Raw genomic sequence first — 16349 nt, forward strand, 5'->3', positions numbered from 1 at the left:
GCGCGGGTGCCGACTGAGAAGCAGCCCCTGAGAAGCAGAGAGAGCGTCTTCGGGCTCAGCCCCTCTCCTGGCAGAAGTGATGCCCAGAGAAGCTGCCCCATGCTGGCTGAGAGAGCCGTGGGCAGAAGGACAGTGAGAGGTTCAAGTGCACAGACCCTCATGGACCCGCTTGTATGCCAGGATGAAAATGCCAGTGTGGGCTCACGACTCACAGCCATGTAGGCTTGTACCCAGATGCTTTCAGGCAGGCCCTGGAAATAGAGAACCACACGGCCCCTAAGAAACTCAGAGGCTGACAAACACACAGGCCAGCCCCAGACACACAGACAACTGCAAATATTCATATGGTCAGACAGACACGAGGTAAAAAAGAGCCCTACAGTGGGATGCCAGCTTACACCAGGGCCTGGGCACGTGTAGGGCAACTCAGGCACATAAACGCTCCCATGCTGAGTCCCACAGATGCGCAGACACTGACAGGCCAGGCTCTGCGGGCATCAGACTTCGCTCTGTCTTAGACACACACGCCAGGGCAACCTTTGTAGCAGTGAAGACACCAGCCTACACTGGACAAGGCTGGACTTTGGGGAGCATGAAGGCTTTACCATGTCAAGCCAGAGCTCCTCCCCTTGGAGCCCCGCAGGCTGGATGCGAGGTTAGAGGAGTCACGCCTTCTCTCCTCTGCTCAGGGACCCCTGGCTGGGGTGCGGAAGGCCCCTTACCTGCCAAGCAGAGCACCGTGAGGGCCTGGTGGCTGCCTGTGTGCCCTGTGACAGCAGATCCCTTACGAAAGCCGAGAGTCACCCTGAGCAACAGCAGTGTGCGTGGCGCAGACTCAGGGAGCTCAGAGACACAGCCCAGGGACTCCGAGTCAGCAGGACCAGGCTTTAAATCCTGGGTCTCCGACTGACAAGCTGTGTGACCTTGGACAAGTCATTTAGCTCCTCTGGATCTCAGTTTCTACCTGTGAAAGTTGGGGATAATATCTACCTCATAGCCGTACTGTGAGAGTTCCGTGAGATAACCTAAGGAGAGTGCTAGAATGGCGTGGCGTAGCAGAGGTGCTCAGAGGTGCTGTGTAAACGGAGCTTTTGTTAGAATTGTTATGTGTGCCGGTGAGACACACGTACATTCTTCCCTCCTTCTCAGGACCCACACACAAATACATGCCACACACAGACACACAGACGCACCCACAACTATCCCAGTGCAGGTAGGTCCCTGAATGCCTCCTGCCCTCCTGCCTCTCTGCCTCTGTCTGTGTGTGCCCTCTCCCTCCCTTCCCCCATCTGACACTCTTCTGGCTACTATACTTCTCCTCCAGTGTCTTCTAGGGCCCCTCTCAGCCCCATCCCCAGGGCTGTGCTACCTCTAACAGAACACAGGACACTGCTGGTCACTTGCCAGTCTCTCCTGCTTGGCTGGGGCTCCCGGTGGTCAAGGACCGGACGTTCATCTTTGCATCTCCAGTACCCAGCACCAGGAACAGAACAGGCACTCAAGAAATGTTTGTTGAGTGACTAAACAAATGGATGATCCATTTTTGTCTGAAACACAAGTGACCTGAATCTGTGGATTCAGAACCTGTGGAATCTGTGGGAAGGCAGGGTCTCATTGCCTCGTAAGCACCTAGGGAGGCCCCATCCATGCTCATGTGAATACACCATGGGCTCATTAACGGGATGTGTACGCAGGCAGGCCCAGGCCCAGGTCTCATTGGGCAGGTAGTACAGCTGTGCAGTGGGAGATGAGAGGGAAAATGCCCCCGGCATGCATGTTACTGAAGATCGTGTAAGTGGTTTCAGTGGGTAGAGTGGCCAGATTTCCAAAGGAAATCATTTCCATTTCCACGGCTGCAGTTTGGGATCACCCACAGCCTTGGGGAAGAGCTCACAGGACACACAGACACAGACAGACAGACACACGCACGCACACACACACACATCCTCCTTCCTCCCTGTGAGTGGAGAGAACAGGTGTGTATCCAGATGGGCAGCCAGGGTTGAGAGGAGGGGTGGAGGTTAGGAATTGTGGGGGGAGGAACCTGAAGGAGGAAGGCTCAAGTGGGAGCTGGACTGGGCTCCCCAGGGCCGGAAGGAGAGGGGACCTGAGTGGACAGGAGTCTGAGGGTCTTGGAATGAAGCTGAGAGAGAGGGGAAGAGAGCAAGGTGCCGCCAGGCAGAGGAGGGCTGGGGCGCCTGTAGGGTGGACCAGGGGTGGAAGAGGTGAGATGCAAAGGGTGGGCGAGGCGGCTGGGTGACATCCAGCCGCCACAAGCAGGCACCTGTGCCCAGGCTGAGAAGCCGGAAGTGCCTGCAGTGAGAGCAGCGGGGGGCTTGGGGGGATTCAGGTGGAAGCTGGTGGTGGGGTGGGGTGGGGTGGGAGGTGAGGGGAAGCTGGGGGTTGAGCACGGAAGGTAAAGGGAGCCGAGGGGGCTTCGAGAAGTGGTTGAAATCTCACTGTTAAATGCGTGTGCTGGGCCACCCCTTAAACGCCGCATAAACCCCCCCACTTAACCCGTCCCTCCCACTTCTAAACAGCCCTCTAAACGCAGTAACCCGCCGGCCACTGAGGCCTCCCACCCCCCAACTTAAACCCGCTAAATGCCCCTCCCCGCCCCTCTGCCCCGCTCTGGGATGGGGAAGGAAGTGGGCAGACAGGGAGAGCACAGACAAACCTGGTTAACCTCTGACCTTTGACCTTCCAGCTGCCTTTTCTTCCTTTCCCCTTTCCTTTTCTTCTTTGTCCCTCTCTTTTTCTTTGGGTCGCTCCCGCCCCCAGGGTGGGGCTGGCTCTGCATGGGAGCCTAGGGAGGGGGACCGGAGGGAGGACGAGGGACCCGCGTTTCTTCTCCCGCCTTGGGTGGACCTGGCCCCCTCTCCGTTGAATGTCGCTGCTTACTCTGAGTCTCCTGAGAAATGCATAATTACTTTTCTAATTTCGCCGCCTGAGAAACCTACTGTCTTTCTAAACTTTTCCAAGGAAACTTTGATAACGAGCGCCTGGCGATTGCTAGACAGAGAATCCCCTACCGGCTTGGTCGAGTAGTAGATGAATGGCTGCTCGACAAAGGTAATTAACCAGAATTAATTAATTAATTAACTTTAAAAACACTATCTTAAAGGTGCAGAGCTCTCTCTTTCCCCATCCGTGCCTTCCCCATCGCCCACCCCCTAGTGAAAGGACAATTGTCCAGCCAGGTTGTTCCCTTCCTCTCTGTTGTCCAGGGTCCCTGTCTTTTAGAGTGGTGGTTTGGGCAGGGGACCGGCTTTTCCTAGAAGACGGAGAGTCCTTGGTCTCTTTCTAAACCTGGGAAGGGACTAGGGTCATAGGGGAGATCCTGGAACCCCTCCAGGAAAGCAGGCTGGAGTGCGGGTTGGGAGGGAGCTGCCCTGTTGGCTCAGAGGTTTTGTCAAGGGCCACCTGAGGGCCACAGCACACTGAGAAGCAGGAAGGCTTTGGGAAGCAGCAAGTGCTGGTCCTAGGATCCAAAGGCGGGTAGGAAGGGTCCACCAGGGTCATCTGAGGAGCAAAGGGAAGAGTGGGGGGCTCAGATCCTACTGGAAAGACTGCCACCCTGAGAGAGTGTCTGTGGGACTGCCATCTCTGGAACGGGCCCACCTTGGTCCGGAAGGTCTCCTAGAAGCAGCGGAGGTTGCAGGGAGACTAGGAGATGGGGAAGATGTGGCCATCCCATGGGGATTCCTGTGCCTGCTGAGCTGATGAGGAAGACAGAACAGGCTGGCTAAGCGGCCGTATGTGTGAGGCGCTGCTGGGTGTGAGGGAGAAGGCCACTTGTCACCAAGGGAAGTTGGGGCCAAGGGCAAAGCCATCCCATTCCCTTTGGAGAGGGGGCGAGCTCTGTACCTCTAAGGCTAAACTCTAGGGGGGAAGTAGAACTGTTAAACCTCCACCTAACCAGCTGATAACTGTGCTTTTAAATGTCCACTGGGGCCTGCCCCAACTAAAACCCCCAATGTCACTTCCAGCCCCCAACGTGGCCAGCGGGGACTAAACATGCTGATAACCAGATGTGATAAATCCATAACAGGACAAAAAGTTAAAGGGACTAACAGACATCGCTAAAACCTACAGCCCCCAGCCACACTGGGCTGCTCTCTCCAGCGGGGTGAACTTTAACCCTTTGAGGAGTTCATGGTGGGTGGGGCCCCAGAGGCCTAGTTGGCTCACCTGTGTAGCTTCCTCTCCATTACCCACCTCCTTCTCCCGGAATCAGAGAGGCCAAGGGAGCAGCTTGGGCTGAGGCTGGGACAACTTGTGACCCCAAGGATAGGGAGAGCCGGACAGGCCCGGTAGGGGGGTGGGGGTGGAGGGACTTGTGGTCCAGATGAGGGAAGAGCTCCTGCCGGCGGTTTGGAAGCCCAGGCATCCTTTACTAGCTGCAGGGTCACATCTTCTCTTTAGGCCTCTGCTTCCTCTTCTAGAAAGTGAACGGTTGGCCACATACTCTAGTATTTCCCAGAGTGTGGCTGGAGGAGCTCACATGCTGCATGGCCTTGCTCAAGGCTTCCCCTTCCCGAGCCCCAGTTCCCTCCTCGGGGAGACAGGGCTGGTGATCCCGGCTCAGCCTGCCTCACACCGGGTGCTGTGAGGATGAGATGAAATGAGGAGCAGGAAAGTATCTGAAAACAAAAGCTGGGCATTCTTGGAGGGACTGCTTTACTGTCAGCACCTGGCGTGTGGTAGGTTCTCAATAAATATTTATTGAGTGAATCCAGTTCCAAAACATGTCCTGTGAAGCGTAAGTCCCATGAGATGCTTCACGATAAAGAGATTTGTGGTTATAAAAAAGAGAGAGAGAAAGAGAGAGAGATTTGTGGTGAAATGAGCTTGAGAAGTCTGAATCCTGTTTCTCCCTCTTAGAGATGCATATGGACATGGATTTTAATAAAGGCTCTGAGAGGTCCTGTGAGAGACAAACCTCTTGTGTAATTGTGAAATGTTTGTTTTCCAAACTCATTTGACCACTGTGAACCTTCTCCCCTTCGTTTTTCTCATAATTCTCATATGCGGGAATAAACTCTGGACACAGTGCTCCTCAAGGGCCTCTCTGGGTCTGGTGTCCAGCTGCCACTCACTAGTTCTCCGTTTCTGTGGGCTCCGGCTCCCCCATCTGTAAGATGGTGACCCTGCTCCAGGCCTGAGGGAGGTGCTGGGCGGAGGGAGAGCTGGAGGAGGTACAGAGGTTGAGCAGAGGGGCCGAGCAGACACACCCCTGGCTGATCATTGACCAGAGGCCAGACAGATGGTTGGGTGCCCCAGAGGCCTGGGTGTCCCAGGGAACCTATGTTGCCAACAAGGGTGTGGGTTTCACAAGTTGGACTGTCCTCAGCCCAGGTTTGGGGGGCAGGGCTTACAGGCACGTAACTCTAAACCAGATCTTTAACAAAGCACTAACCAGAGGCTAACAAGGGCTAAGCCAGGTCTTAAACACCCCCAGCACCAGCAGCTGAAGGTCCAGGGGAGCAGGGGGCAACTTAGTAGTTCCTCTGACCCTCTCCCCCCAAAAATAAGCAACATCAAAACCAAAGTTAAATCTAAACTTAAACACAATAAATATCTTTTCTAAAAACCAAACCAAAGCAACAAACTCAGAGGGTTAAACTGACCCCCAGATCCATTAAAACCAAACAGAACAGCCAAACCCCACCCAGGTGGGCATTCTGAGGTGTAACTGCTAAGTAAAGAGTGAGGTTGGAGCTGGAGTGGGGTTTTTTTGGCTGTCAGCGAGCGAAGCAAGGTCCCTTTAACATTTTCCATCTCTGTGCTTGCACATCCTGGCGGGGAAGGAAGGTCTCTGCTCTCCAGGGCCTGATCCCCAGGCAGTGGCTGGGCCTTGGAGGGGAGGAGGAGAGAGGGGGGCCTGGCCAGAGGTCAGAGGGCCTGGTGGTGGCTGGGAGGGTGGCGTGAGGTCCGCGGCTCCTCCCAGCCTCACTCACGCTGGCGCTCCTCCCATGCGCTGTCCACCTCTCGGTCTCATCTCCATCCCTGCACTGACATGCACTGACCATGTGGCCTGGCAGTCGCTGCTCTGTCTCTGCCTTTTTGTCTCCTCTACCTGCTGCTTCCGAGGGTTCTGTGGCTTGGGGCTGGACACTGGGTGTGGGAAGTTTGGGGAAGCACAGAGGGAAGATGGGGGGTCAAATTGAGGGAAGGGAAAGAAGGGGAGCGATGCCCCTGGAGCAGGAGAGGAGGGGGGATGGGAAGGCCAGAGGCATGAGCATGGTGGGGAGAGTGGGGAGCTGGGCCCCCTTTCCCAGCCCAAGTGTGTCCTGGAGATCCTTCCTGTCCAGGGTCCCTACCTGGCTGGGCTGGGCTAGTGGCTGACAAGGACTTTCCTTTTGGTGTCTGCCCCTTCCTCCTTTCTCCCTCCCCACCCCACCTCCACTTGCTGGTTTCCACCTCCACCTCTCCTTCCCTCCCTTGAATCTCCATCCATTCTCCCTATCCCTTTCCGGTCTCCTCACCCCACTGCCTGCCCCCCCCCGCCCCCCGTCTGTCACTCCTGCCCCTTCCCCTCCCCCCCAGGCCGCCAGCTGACCATCTTCAACAGCCAGGCTGCCATCAAGATTGGGGGCCGGGATCAGGGCCGCCCTTTCCAGGGCCAGGTGTCCGGCCTCTACTACAATGGGCTCAAGGTGCTGGCGCTGGCCGCCGAGAGCGACCCCAACGTGCGGACCGAGGGCCACCTGCGCCTGGTGGGGGAGGGGCCGTCCGTGCTGCTCAGTGCGGAGACCACGGCCACCACCCTGCTGGCCGACATGGCTACCACCATCATGGAGACCACCACCACCATGGCCACCACCACCACGCGCCGGGGCCGCTCCCCCACGCTGAGGGACAGCACCACCCAGGTGAGGGCCCCTCCGCCGGTGCACGAGGAACAGGGCTCCAGGTGGGGAATAGGGCTGATGTCTGCATAGCAACTGTGGCGCTCAGGAAGGGTCTGAGGGGACTGTGGTTTAGGTGGGGCTGGCAAGGTCTCCTTTCTTTCTTTTTTTAAAAATATATTTGTTTATTTATTTATTTGGTTGTGCCGGGTCTTAGTTGTGGCAAGCGGGCTCCTTAGTTGTGCCTCGCCAGCTCCTTAGTTGTGACATGCAAACTCTTAGTTGCGGCATGCATGTGGGATCTAGTTTCCTGACCAGGGATCGAACCCGGGCCCCCTGCATTTGGAGCACGGAGTCTTAACCACTGCACCACTAGGGAAGTCCCCAAGGTCTCCTTTCTCGAAGTGGTTGTCACCCTGATGACCAGGGATGTTGTAGATGTGGAGGTGACCACTATTTCTAGGGGGACCATTCCCAGAGTTGAGGGGGAGTTTGGTACCCTAGCTAGACCAGGGAAGACCACCCCACTTATGAGAGAGGAAGTCCAGGCTGGGGATGAGGGGTGGAATGACCCCCTCTGCCTGCCCCATAACGAAGGCGACGCCCAGTGTTGTGTGGGCATCGAGGGAGAGACGGGGGGAGCCAGGATGGCGTCGCTTTGCGCAGGGCACAGAGACGACAGCACTGGAAGGGCTAGTGGCTCACCCAATCGTGGCAGCCCCTCTCCGGAGGCTGATGGAAGCAGGAGCAGCCTCTCCCTGATGGCTGGTGTCCTTGCAGTGAGACTGCCAGCCCACTGCCTTCACACGTCCTCTCCGTGTGACCTTGAGTAGACGCCGCCGTGTAGCAGGCCTCAGTGTCCTCCATGCCTGTGCCTCAGAGCCGGGGCTGGTACAGACAGTCGACTCCCTGGTGCTTTACCCTCCCTCCCCACTGCCTGCCCCACCTGCTCAGGTGCTCTCCCTGTGTCAGGTTTGAATTTATCTTCTCTTGCACCCAGGGGAGCACCGGAGGGGGTTGTACCTGAGAATGAGGCTCCACTGGGGAAGGACAGGCCTGGCTTTTCCGGTGGCCAAAGCCGATTGAGTATATGTGACTTACCAAGGCAGCCCTGGAGTGCAGCTGAGTTTTCTAGTTGTTGCTGCCGGTCATTGTTGGCCAGCGGGGGGAGGGCTCACACCTGGCACACTGGACCTTGCTCAGTCACCCTGCTCCCTCTGCCCAAGCTACTTCTGGCCCCCATCACACATGGCTGTGGGCCTCTGGGCCTGGAGGGACCTCTGCCCTCCCAAGGTGAGGGAGGTGCTGGGTCAGCCATGGGGACGTGTCCTACCTCCACTGCCAGCCCGCCTTCAGCCTCTGTAAATGAGGGCTGGGTTCCCTGAGCTGCAGTCCCCTCGTCCCTCCCCGTCAGTGCTGCAGGGGCCTGGGTCTGGCTGACAGCCTCGTCCAGGCAAGAGAGTCAAGCCTGAGCCCCCTTCCGTTCTGCCTTCAATGCCAAGAAAATCGAAGGGACCTGAACGCCAGGCCTTGCCCTAGGGAGCGGGGAGCCCTGGGAGAAAGGCCTGGCTCTAGCCAAGGTTGGGCACCGGCCATGCCCAGTGCCCAATGGCAAGAAGGGCTGTCCAGTCTCAGTGTGAGGTGATGGGCAGACCATCCAGGTAGAAGAGAAGGGTGGGGTTCTAGGGGTCATTGCTGTGCTGGTGGAGCCTGCACAGGGGAGACTGGTGCAGAGGGGCGGAGATGCAGAAGGAAAATTAGTCTTCCAGGTCCCACCTTGCCCTTGGGTGAGGGCTGCAGTGTCCGAAGCTCAGGGGGTGGGGAAGAAGCAAGATGTGACCGTTTCACCCCCTACCCACCCCAGACTCCTCCCATCCTTGGCCTTCAGCCTGGCCCTCTCCCTGCACCCGAAGTCTCTCAGAGTCCGTTCCTGCTTGGATTCTGGGTTTCCCTCCTTGAGTTTCTTCCCTAGCACCCCCTGAGAATCCCCCCCACCCCTTAACACTCACTCGTCTTGGGGATTCTCTTTCTTTGCAAGCAGGAGGAGAGAAAATGCTGACAAAGTCGACTCCTGTTGTCATGGCAACCACAGCCCTAATTATCGTATGCAGCCCGGTTTCCAGGCTCCGGGAAGGGGGTTGGGAGAGAGATGAAGGTGGTGGGGTGGTGAGGCTGGAGCCAAGAAACCCCCCAGGTCCTGCTCCGTGTCTGCCTGTGCTGGCCTCCAGAGGCCCCTGTGCTTCACCTCCCTGCTGCCCCGGGCCCCCTCGCTCTGGCCCTGCAGTCCCAGTTCCGGGGTCCAGTCTCCCAGGCTTCCCAGAAATAAATGGCACAACGTGTGCTGTTTCATTGATCCCCGGGAGCGCGGGAACCGCTGCAGGGCAGGCGCTGTTCAGTCTACCTTTGCACAAGGGAGGTGGAGGCCCATGGTCACCCAGCGAGCGATGAGAGAGCTGGGGTGTGGACCAGGGTGTGTGTCTCAGCCCAGGGCTCATCCCCTGTGCCTCAAGAGGTGGCTGCGGGGCCTGCTGACCCAGCCTGGAACCCTCTTCTTTCCCCCCACCCTCCTCTCGCCCCCAAGAACACAGATGACCTCCTGGTGGCCTCGGCCGAGTGTCCGAGCGACGACGAGGACCTAGAGGAGTGTGAGCCCAGTACTGGTGAGTGCCTTTCCCCCCTCCCCTGCCCCGGGCCCGCTGCAACACTGATGGGAGGGGGGCGACTGTCCCTGCCACCTGGCCCGAGCCCGAGGGGCCTGCTGCCAGGCCTTAACTTTCCCTGGTAGCTTCTTTTCCCCTACTACCATTGCCCCAGGTCCCGCAAATGCCCCCTGGCGAGGCAGTTTCTGGCGTTTGGTGCCCCTCAGAGATAGTGAGGTCCTTAGCTTGGGGTCCTGGGGTTGAGGGCCAAGGGATGCTGGGCGGGAAAGAGGGAGACTTTTCCCTAGAAAGTTGAGTAACTGCAGCTCCCATGAGTCCTTAGGGTGTGTGTGTCGGGGGGCGGGGTGTGTGGGGGATGGGGATGGGGAACACAGGCCTAGGAACTACAATTCCCATCGACTCCTGGGTCCAGAACTACAACTCCCATCAGTCCCCGAGGCCTGGTGTTCTTTTGGTCGCTAGAAAAGGAGGTCTCTGCTGGCTCCTGAACCCTCCTCATTCCCAGAGTCAGGGAGGTGGCCAGACACTGACGGGGCTGCCAGGCCAAGCTGGGGCAGTTACTACACAGTGTCGGGCAGCGTGCTGGGTAGGAGGTGCCCCAGCCAGACATGATGTCCCCCAGGGAGATTGGGCCTGGGGTCTGGTCCAGATTTCTAGTTGGGGAGCTGCTATAGGAGGAGCGCAGAGCTGGGAGGGAAGGCTTACAGGGCGAGGCATTCCAGGGCTCTACTTGATGCTTCCAGCTGGAGAGAAGGGTGCAGCCCCAGAGAGAGAGAGACCAGATTGGCAAAGCAGGGGTGGGCCTTGGGTGCCGACTCAGAAGTGTGGGGTGTGGAACGGCACAGGGGGTGCCTCTGAACAGGTGGGCGGTGGCTGGGAGGAGCTGAGATCCTGGTGCTTGAGGCTGGCAGCGGGAATGGAAGGAGACTGGATGTGGCCAGATTTCCCAGTGGGAGCCTGTGGGCTTGGTGGTGTCCTGGATGAGCCCCTGGGAGCCTCATCCCTTGCTTGGGTTTCCAGAGACTTCTCTCCGTTACTTTGCAGTGTGTGGCACCTGGGTTGTTGGTACTGGAAGGCTGGAGGTTGGGGCAGGTGCCCACAGGGTCGGGGCGGGGGGTGATGGGGTCAGCTGAGGTGGGCAGTGTGACCTGGGCATATCCTGTGAATCTGGCCTGGGCATGAGCCTAGGGGGTCTGCCAGCCCCAGAAGAGACACTCTGGGGCTGAAGGTGAGCGTGGGCTGCAACCAAGGAAGGAGTGTGAGGAGCCTTGGAGCAGAGGCTCAGGTTCCAGAGACCAAGGGCAGAGAGGTTTCTGGGGCGCAGGCCGCCAGGCCCAGAGGCTGAAGCCTGACTGCTCCGTGTCCCCCCCAGTAGGCCAGAGCTGAGGGGGTGGTTCTGGCAGTCCTGGGCCCTGAGGTTCTAGGGGGAGCCTCCGGCTGCTGGACTGGAAAGGCCTCCTCCGCCACAGCCAGGACCAGTGCTTTCTGGACAGACACCCTCCCCTGTGGGGAGTCTCCTCTGCTGGGGGCTCTCCCCTCCGTCTCACTGGATGATCTCGGCTCAGGGATGCACCCTCACACCCCACCGTTGCTTTGGGAGGCCCTGGGAATCTGGCAGCTTCGACACAGCACTCTCCTTGCACCCTGCTTTTCCCCCTACCTAGTTACTGGTGGGGCTTTCCTATAGGTGGACACAGTACCTCAAGCCTAGGCCTGCGGGGAGCACCTGGGACACATGGTCCCCTGAGAGCCCCGGGATGGGACTCTGGGGACAAAAGGCTGTGCGGTCACGAGAAAAGGGCCCGGCTTGGCCCTGCCACATGTGTTTGCACACTCAGGGGTGGGAACTGCCAGGTGACAGGAGGAGCCTCTGCTCTCCCTGGACCCTGCAGATGGCCATGATGCAGGGACGGGAAGCGCACACTGGGCTACCCCAAGGCCACATCCTGTCCACCAAAATTCTGGCCTCCCAGCCCCAGCCCGGGGTCTTGTCAGGGGCCTGGGTGTGATGCTGAGCGCGTGCACAGGTGGGCCGAGCTCTTTTAGGCTGTGTTGGGACCACGGAGTGAGGAGGAGCTGAAGTGGGCGGGTCAGCTGCCCTCCCCGCATCAAAGGGCCAAGTATGTGAGGGGACAAGGAGGGTGGAGGAGGAATGGAAGCTGGGGGATGGGGAGAGGCTGGCGGGCCAGCCCAGCATCCAGCTTTAAAAATAAGAGGGAGGGAGGGCAGAGTGCATGCTTGAGCCCCCAGAGAAAACCATCGCAGCCCACAGGTGTGCATCGCGTATGTTTGCACCTCCACGCTCATACTGCCCCGAAATGCTTAAATTGGATTTTTATCTTGATGGGAGGCCAGACAACGACCAAGATGACTCCAGGGTCCCTCAGGCTGATTTAGACTGTGATACACCCCACCTGGAGAGGGAGGGGACTCAGGCCAGAGCCCTCTTGTGCCCCCAGTGTAGGGAGGCTTTTTCTCTAGCAGACAACCAGGACTCCTTGGGCTCCAAGGTCAGTGTCAGAGGTGGAGGCAGCCTGGCTGGAGACAGCAGCTACCCAGGGGCTGACCGCAGGCTCTTTTCACCCCTCTCACCTGCCAGATCTTCCTTCCTGGTCCAGGTGTGAAGCCTCGGGTCATCCCTGAAACGTTTCACACCTTCCCTTGACTTGGACCCCTCCACAGACCCCAGGTCCCAGCCTCCCCAGCCTGGAGAGCCCATCATCTAATGGTTATTTTACCTGAGGTTGGCAGCCCAGCCAAGAGTATTGTGTTGATGGACACGGTGTTTAACTTCTTTTGAATGGGAGTACCTTTATGGGGACCTGCCCTGCATAGTGGGCAATGTGACCCAACGCCCCTCGCTGCCTTAGCCAGCCTGTCCCACACCTTGTGTTACGGGCCTGGCCCCTGTAGGAATTGCTCCCCTTGAGGCACATAGGAAGTGCACACACAGACTCAGACCCACAGAGGGACCCAGCTACATGCACACTCGTGTCTGACCAGAGGCACGCCCACATCCAGGCACAAACATTTATGGACCTACCAGCAAGCTCACGCACATCCACTTCCACGGGTACTCGTATGTTCAGACCTAAAGGGCACACACCATTTGTGCCTAGAGCAAAAGAGGCGCCGGGTGCTTAGATCTAAAGAGACACGCGTGTATTCAGAGCCCCGGGAGTCCGATGAACACAGACAAACCCACACACGTGCACATCTTCACAGAGGTACACACGTGTGCTCAGAGCTGCAGTCCTGCATGTGTGGGCTTAGGGCTCCACACCTAGATGTGGACTCACCGGCGTCTGCCTGTTTAGACACTTACACACGAGCTCAGCTGCACAAGGGTGCACACGCAGCATGTCTTCAACCCACCAAGGCAGTTGCATGTGCTCAGAGCTGCACATCCATGTACACACAGACCCACTGAAGCGCACATGTGCACATCTATCGAGGAGTAGACCAGATGTTCAGAATCACATGCACGTGCTCAGAAGCACTTGCATATTTCACACACTCACGAGACACGTACACCTATGTGCTCAGACCCTCAAGGCCCAGGCATATACGAATCCTCAGACTCTCAGAATTCCACATCCACACTCAGCTCACAGAGGCACACACACGTGTACAAATCCACTTGCATCACACACATGCTCACACATGTGCTCAGGCCACAGAATCCTCCACGTGAGCTCAGACTTACAGACACTCACAGATGTTTCAGAATCACAGGTGTGTGTGTGCGTGTTCAGGGCAGGCACGTGTACAACATGCACAGACCTTCTGAGATGCAGGCACACGCATGTGCACGTGGGCGTGTGAATTCAGGGATGTACACGTCTGCGCCCAGGCTCACAGGGGTGCACGAGTGTCACAGCGCCACCCCCGCATACACTTGGGCTCAGACCTACAGTCGCCTGCACATCTGTTCACGTACTCTAAGACACACACATCCTCAAAGGCATATCCTCGTGTACCGACGTGTGTGCTCATGCTGAGGGCCGTGAGGGCACACGTGTGTGCATCCTCAGGCAGGCTGTGTGTGCCCAGACCCAGGGGTCCAGGCATACGCACACATTTCTTCAGACTCACAGACCTGCGCCCCTGCCCCACCGCCCCAGGAAAGGAGACCCTCAGAGGCCCACCTCAGCTCAGACCTTCTGAGGCTTACTCTGATGTGCATGCCTTATGCTCAGACACACACACACGTGCTCAGACCCCTCAAGGCATGCATACTCGTATTCAGTCCCACGGTGGTGTACACACACGTGAACACACACACACACACACAGAGTCAGGCCAACACTGACACGGGCGCTCACAGCTGCTGGTGTACTTACTCATATGCTTAGAGGTACACATGCAGCTCCACACAGAAGGACACCCACATATCCGTAGACCCTCAGGCCAATCACACATGTTCAGACACAGTAAAATGCATGCTTCCGTGTTCACCAGGTGAGCACACAGACCCACAAGGACCCACACATACATGTGTACTCGGCTTCATATAAGCCCACGTGTGCTCAGACCCAGAGAGGCAGCCTCATGCACTCGGCCCACTACAGAGGCGTTGCCCCCGTGCACACATACACAGGGCCCTCAGAGGTGTACACATGCTTAATTCCACAGGCACAAACACATTTGCTCAGACCCACACATCTAGCTCAGAATCACAGAGGCACAAACATGTTCAGATTCCAGCATGTCTTAAGGTAACACTAGTTGTAACAGAGAAACTCTCAGCACCCGTGGTTAAACACATAGACATTGACTTCTTCTTCATGTAAAGTTATAAACACTGTTCCTGATGGGTGAGCAGCTTTTTTTTTTTTTAACATCTTTATTGGAGTATAATTGCTTTACAATGGTGTGTTAGTTGCTGCTGTATAACAAAGTGAATCAGCTATATGTATACATATATCCCCATATCCCCTCCCTCTTGTGTCTCCCTCCCACCCTCCCTATCCCACCCCTCTAGGTGGTCACAAAGCACCAAGCTGATCTCCCCGTGCGATACAGCTGCTTCCCACTAGCTATCTGTTTTACATTTGGTAGTGTATATATGTCCATGCCACTCTCTCACTTCGTCCCAGCTTACGCTTTCCCCTCCCCATGTCCTCAAGTCCATTCTGTACATCTGCGTCTTTATTCCTGTCCTCCCCCTAGGTTCATCAGAACCATTTTTTTTTTTTTTTAGATTCCATATATATGTGTTAGAACACGGTATTTGTTTTTCTCTTCCTGACTTACTTCACTCTATGACAGACTCTAGGTCCATCCACCTCGCTACAAATAACTCAATTTCATTTCTTTTTATGGCTGAGTAATGTTCCATTGTATGTATGTGCCACATCTTCTTTATCCATTCATCTGTCGATGGACACTTAGGTGAGCAGCTCTTTTCAGGGCGCTGATTCAGGGCTGGTCTGTCTCCACCTTGAAGCTGCATCCTCTTCACCGTGACTTCCCGAGTTGTGGTGGAAGGGGATACGCAGGGAGGGGCATGAAGGGGAGGGTTTATGGGCCAGGCCTGGGAGGAAGAGGTGTGCATGGGCCCTACTGATTCTGTTCTCCAGAGCTCGGTCATGTGGCACGACCTAGCTTCCAGGCAGTCCAGGAGGAAGCAAAAACAGATTTGTGACCAGCTAGCCATTTATTTGCCACAGTCTGGGCTTTGGGTCACCAACGATCCAGTCCACTGTTCCCCCCACTGACAGAACACACCCACTCCTACCCAGGAGAGACACCCGAAGCCCTACCCGGTTAGGATAGTCATCTCAGAGGTGAGGATGTCTGGGAGATGGACCCGCTCCATTGGGTCCAGACTTGGCTCCTGGGTACCCATATGTGGTCTGGATACCCATGAACTAAAAGGATAATTGATCTCACTGCCCATACAGCCCAACACACACCCAGAATACCATGATGGGCCAGGGAAAACCACCACCATAAAACCCTGCATCCAAAGGGAAGGATGGAGGGTGCACAGCAGCTTGTAGTTCCTAGTGTTGGGAAGATCCAGCCAGCAGGCAGCTTGAGGCTCTGCCCTCAGTAGTGGGGAAGTTTCTCCCTGAAACCCCACCTCTGCTGTGTGCGAGAAACTCCCCTCTGCTTTGTCTGGGGCCCTGGCGCTGCCCTCTGGCAGACCCTTCCCAGTCCTCCATCCTCTGGGTGGGTGTCGGGAAAATGACCTCCTTGGGGGTCTCACAGCCTTGACGGCCCTCTCTTCCTGCTCATGCATATTTGGGGGCCCAAGGCTCCAGCAGTCAACGGAACGGCACTCAGAGTTCTCTCCTAGACATAATTCTCAAGCCTGTTTATTTCCTTGTTTCTCTGCCCTATCTCTTAATTTAGTGGTGACTATCTTGAGGGCGTTTGAAACAATAGGCGGGGAGACACACCCTTAGTGTGATCCTTGAGGCAAGGCTGAGCCCCGTTTTTCAGGTGGAAGTGTCACTGGGCCACTATCCCTGAAAGCCGTTTCCAGTCTTCTCTTTTAAGATTTGGGGTTTGGGGGCAGTGGTTCTTCTGACACTTGCCGGCCCCGCATTTCTGGGCTCTCGCTGGTCCCTTCATCTCTGTTGCAAACGCACCAATTCTCGTCTAATGTTGTTTCTTTCTTCTAATATGTTACCAAACACAGAAAGTAAAAGCCGGCATTGTCCCGACTTTTCTGGCACCTTCCCTTAGTGCCTCAGCCTCAGTAAGCACGTGGTGTGTCCCGAGCAACGGTTGGTGCCAGGTGTCCTGCCGCTGCATTATGTGGTTCTGCATCTTTCCAGCCTCCAAACCCATTTTCTTGAATTGTTACCTGAGGGCCACAGGTTTTTGT

At 56.7% G+C, this 16349-nt stretch overlaps 1 protein-coding gene across 9 annotated transcripts in view; it reads left to right on the plus strand.

Moving 5' to 3' along the window:
- Positions 1 to 16349, plus strand: part of NRXN2 (neurexin 2) — a 99803-nt gene that overhangs the window by 76379 nt on the left and 7075 nt on the right. For 6 of the 9 annotated variants that reach the window (XM_060157614.1, XM_060157616.1, XM_060157619.1 and 3 more), the window contains 3 exons: positions 2983 to 3072; positions 6550 to 6875; positions 9433 to 9511. In XM_060157614.1, the coding sequence (XP_060013597.1) occupies positions 2983 to 3072; positions 6550 to 6875; positions 9433 to 9511 (495 nt within the window). The remainder of the gene's footprint in view (positions 1 to 2982; positions 3073 to 6549; positions 6876 to 9432; positions 9512 to 16349) is intronic. The other 3 variants (XM_060157621.1, XM_060157615.1, XM_060157623.1) reach the window with 1 other exon arrangement.

Source organism: Lagenorhynchus albirostris, chromosome 9, assembly GCF_949774975.1.
Source record: "Lagenorhynchus albirostris chromosome 9, mLagAlb1.1, whole genome shotgun sequence".
Lineage (NCBI taxonomy): Eukaryota > Metazoa > Chordata > Mammalia > Artiodactyla > Delphinidae > Lagenorhynchus > Lagenorhynchus albirostris.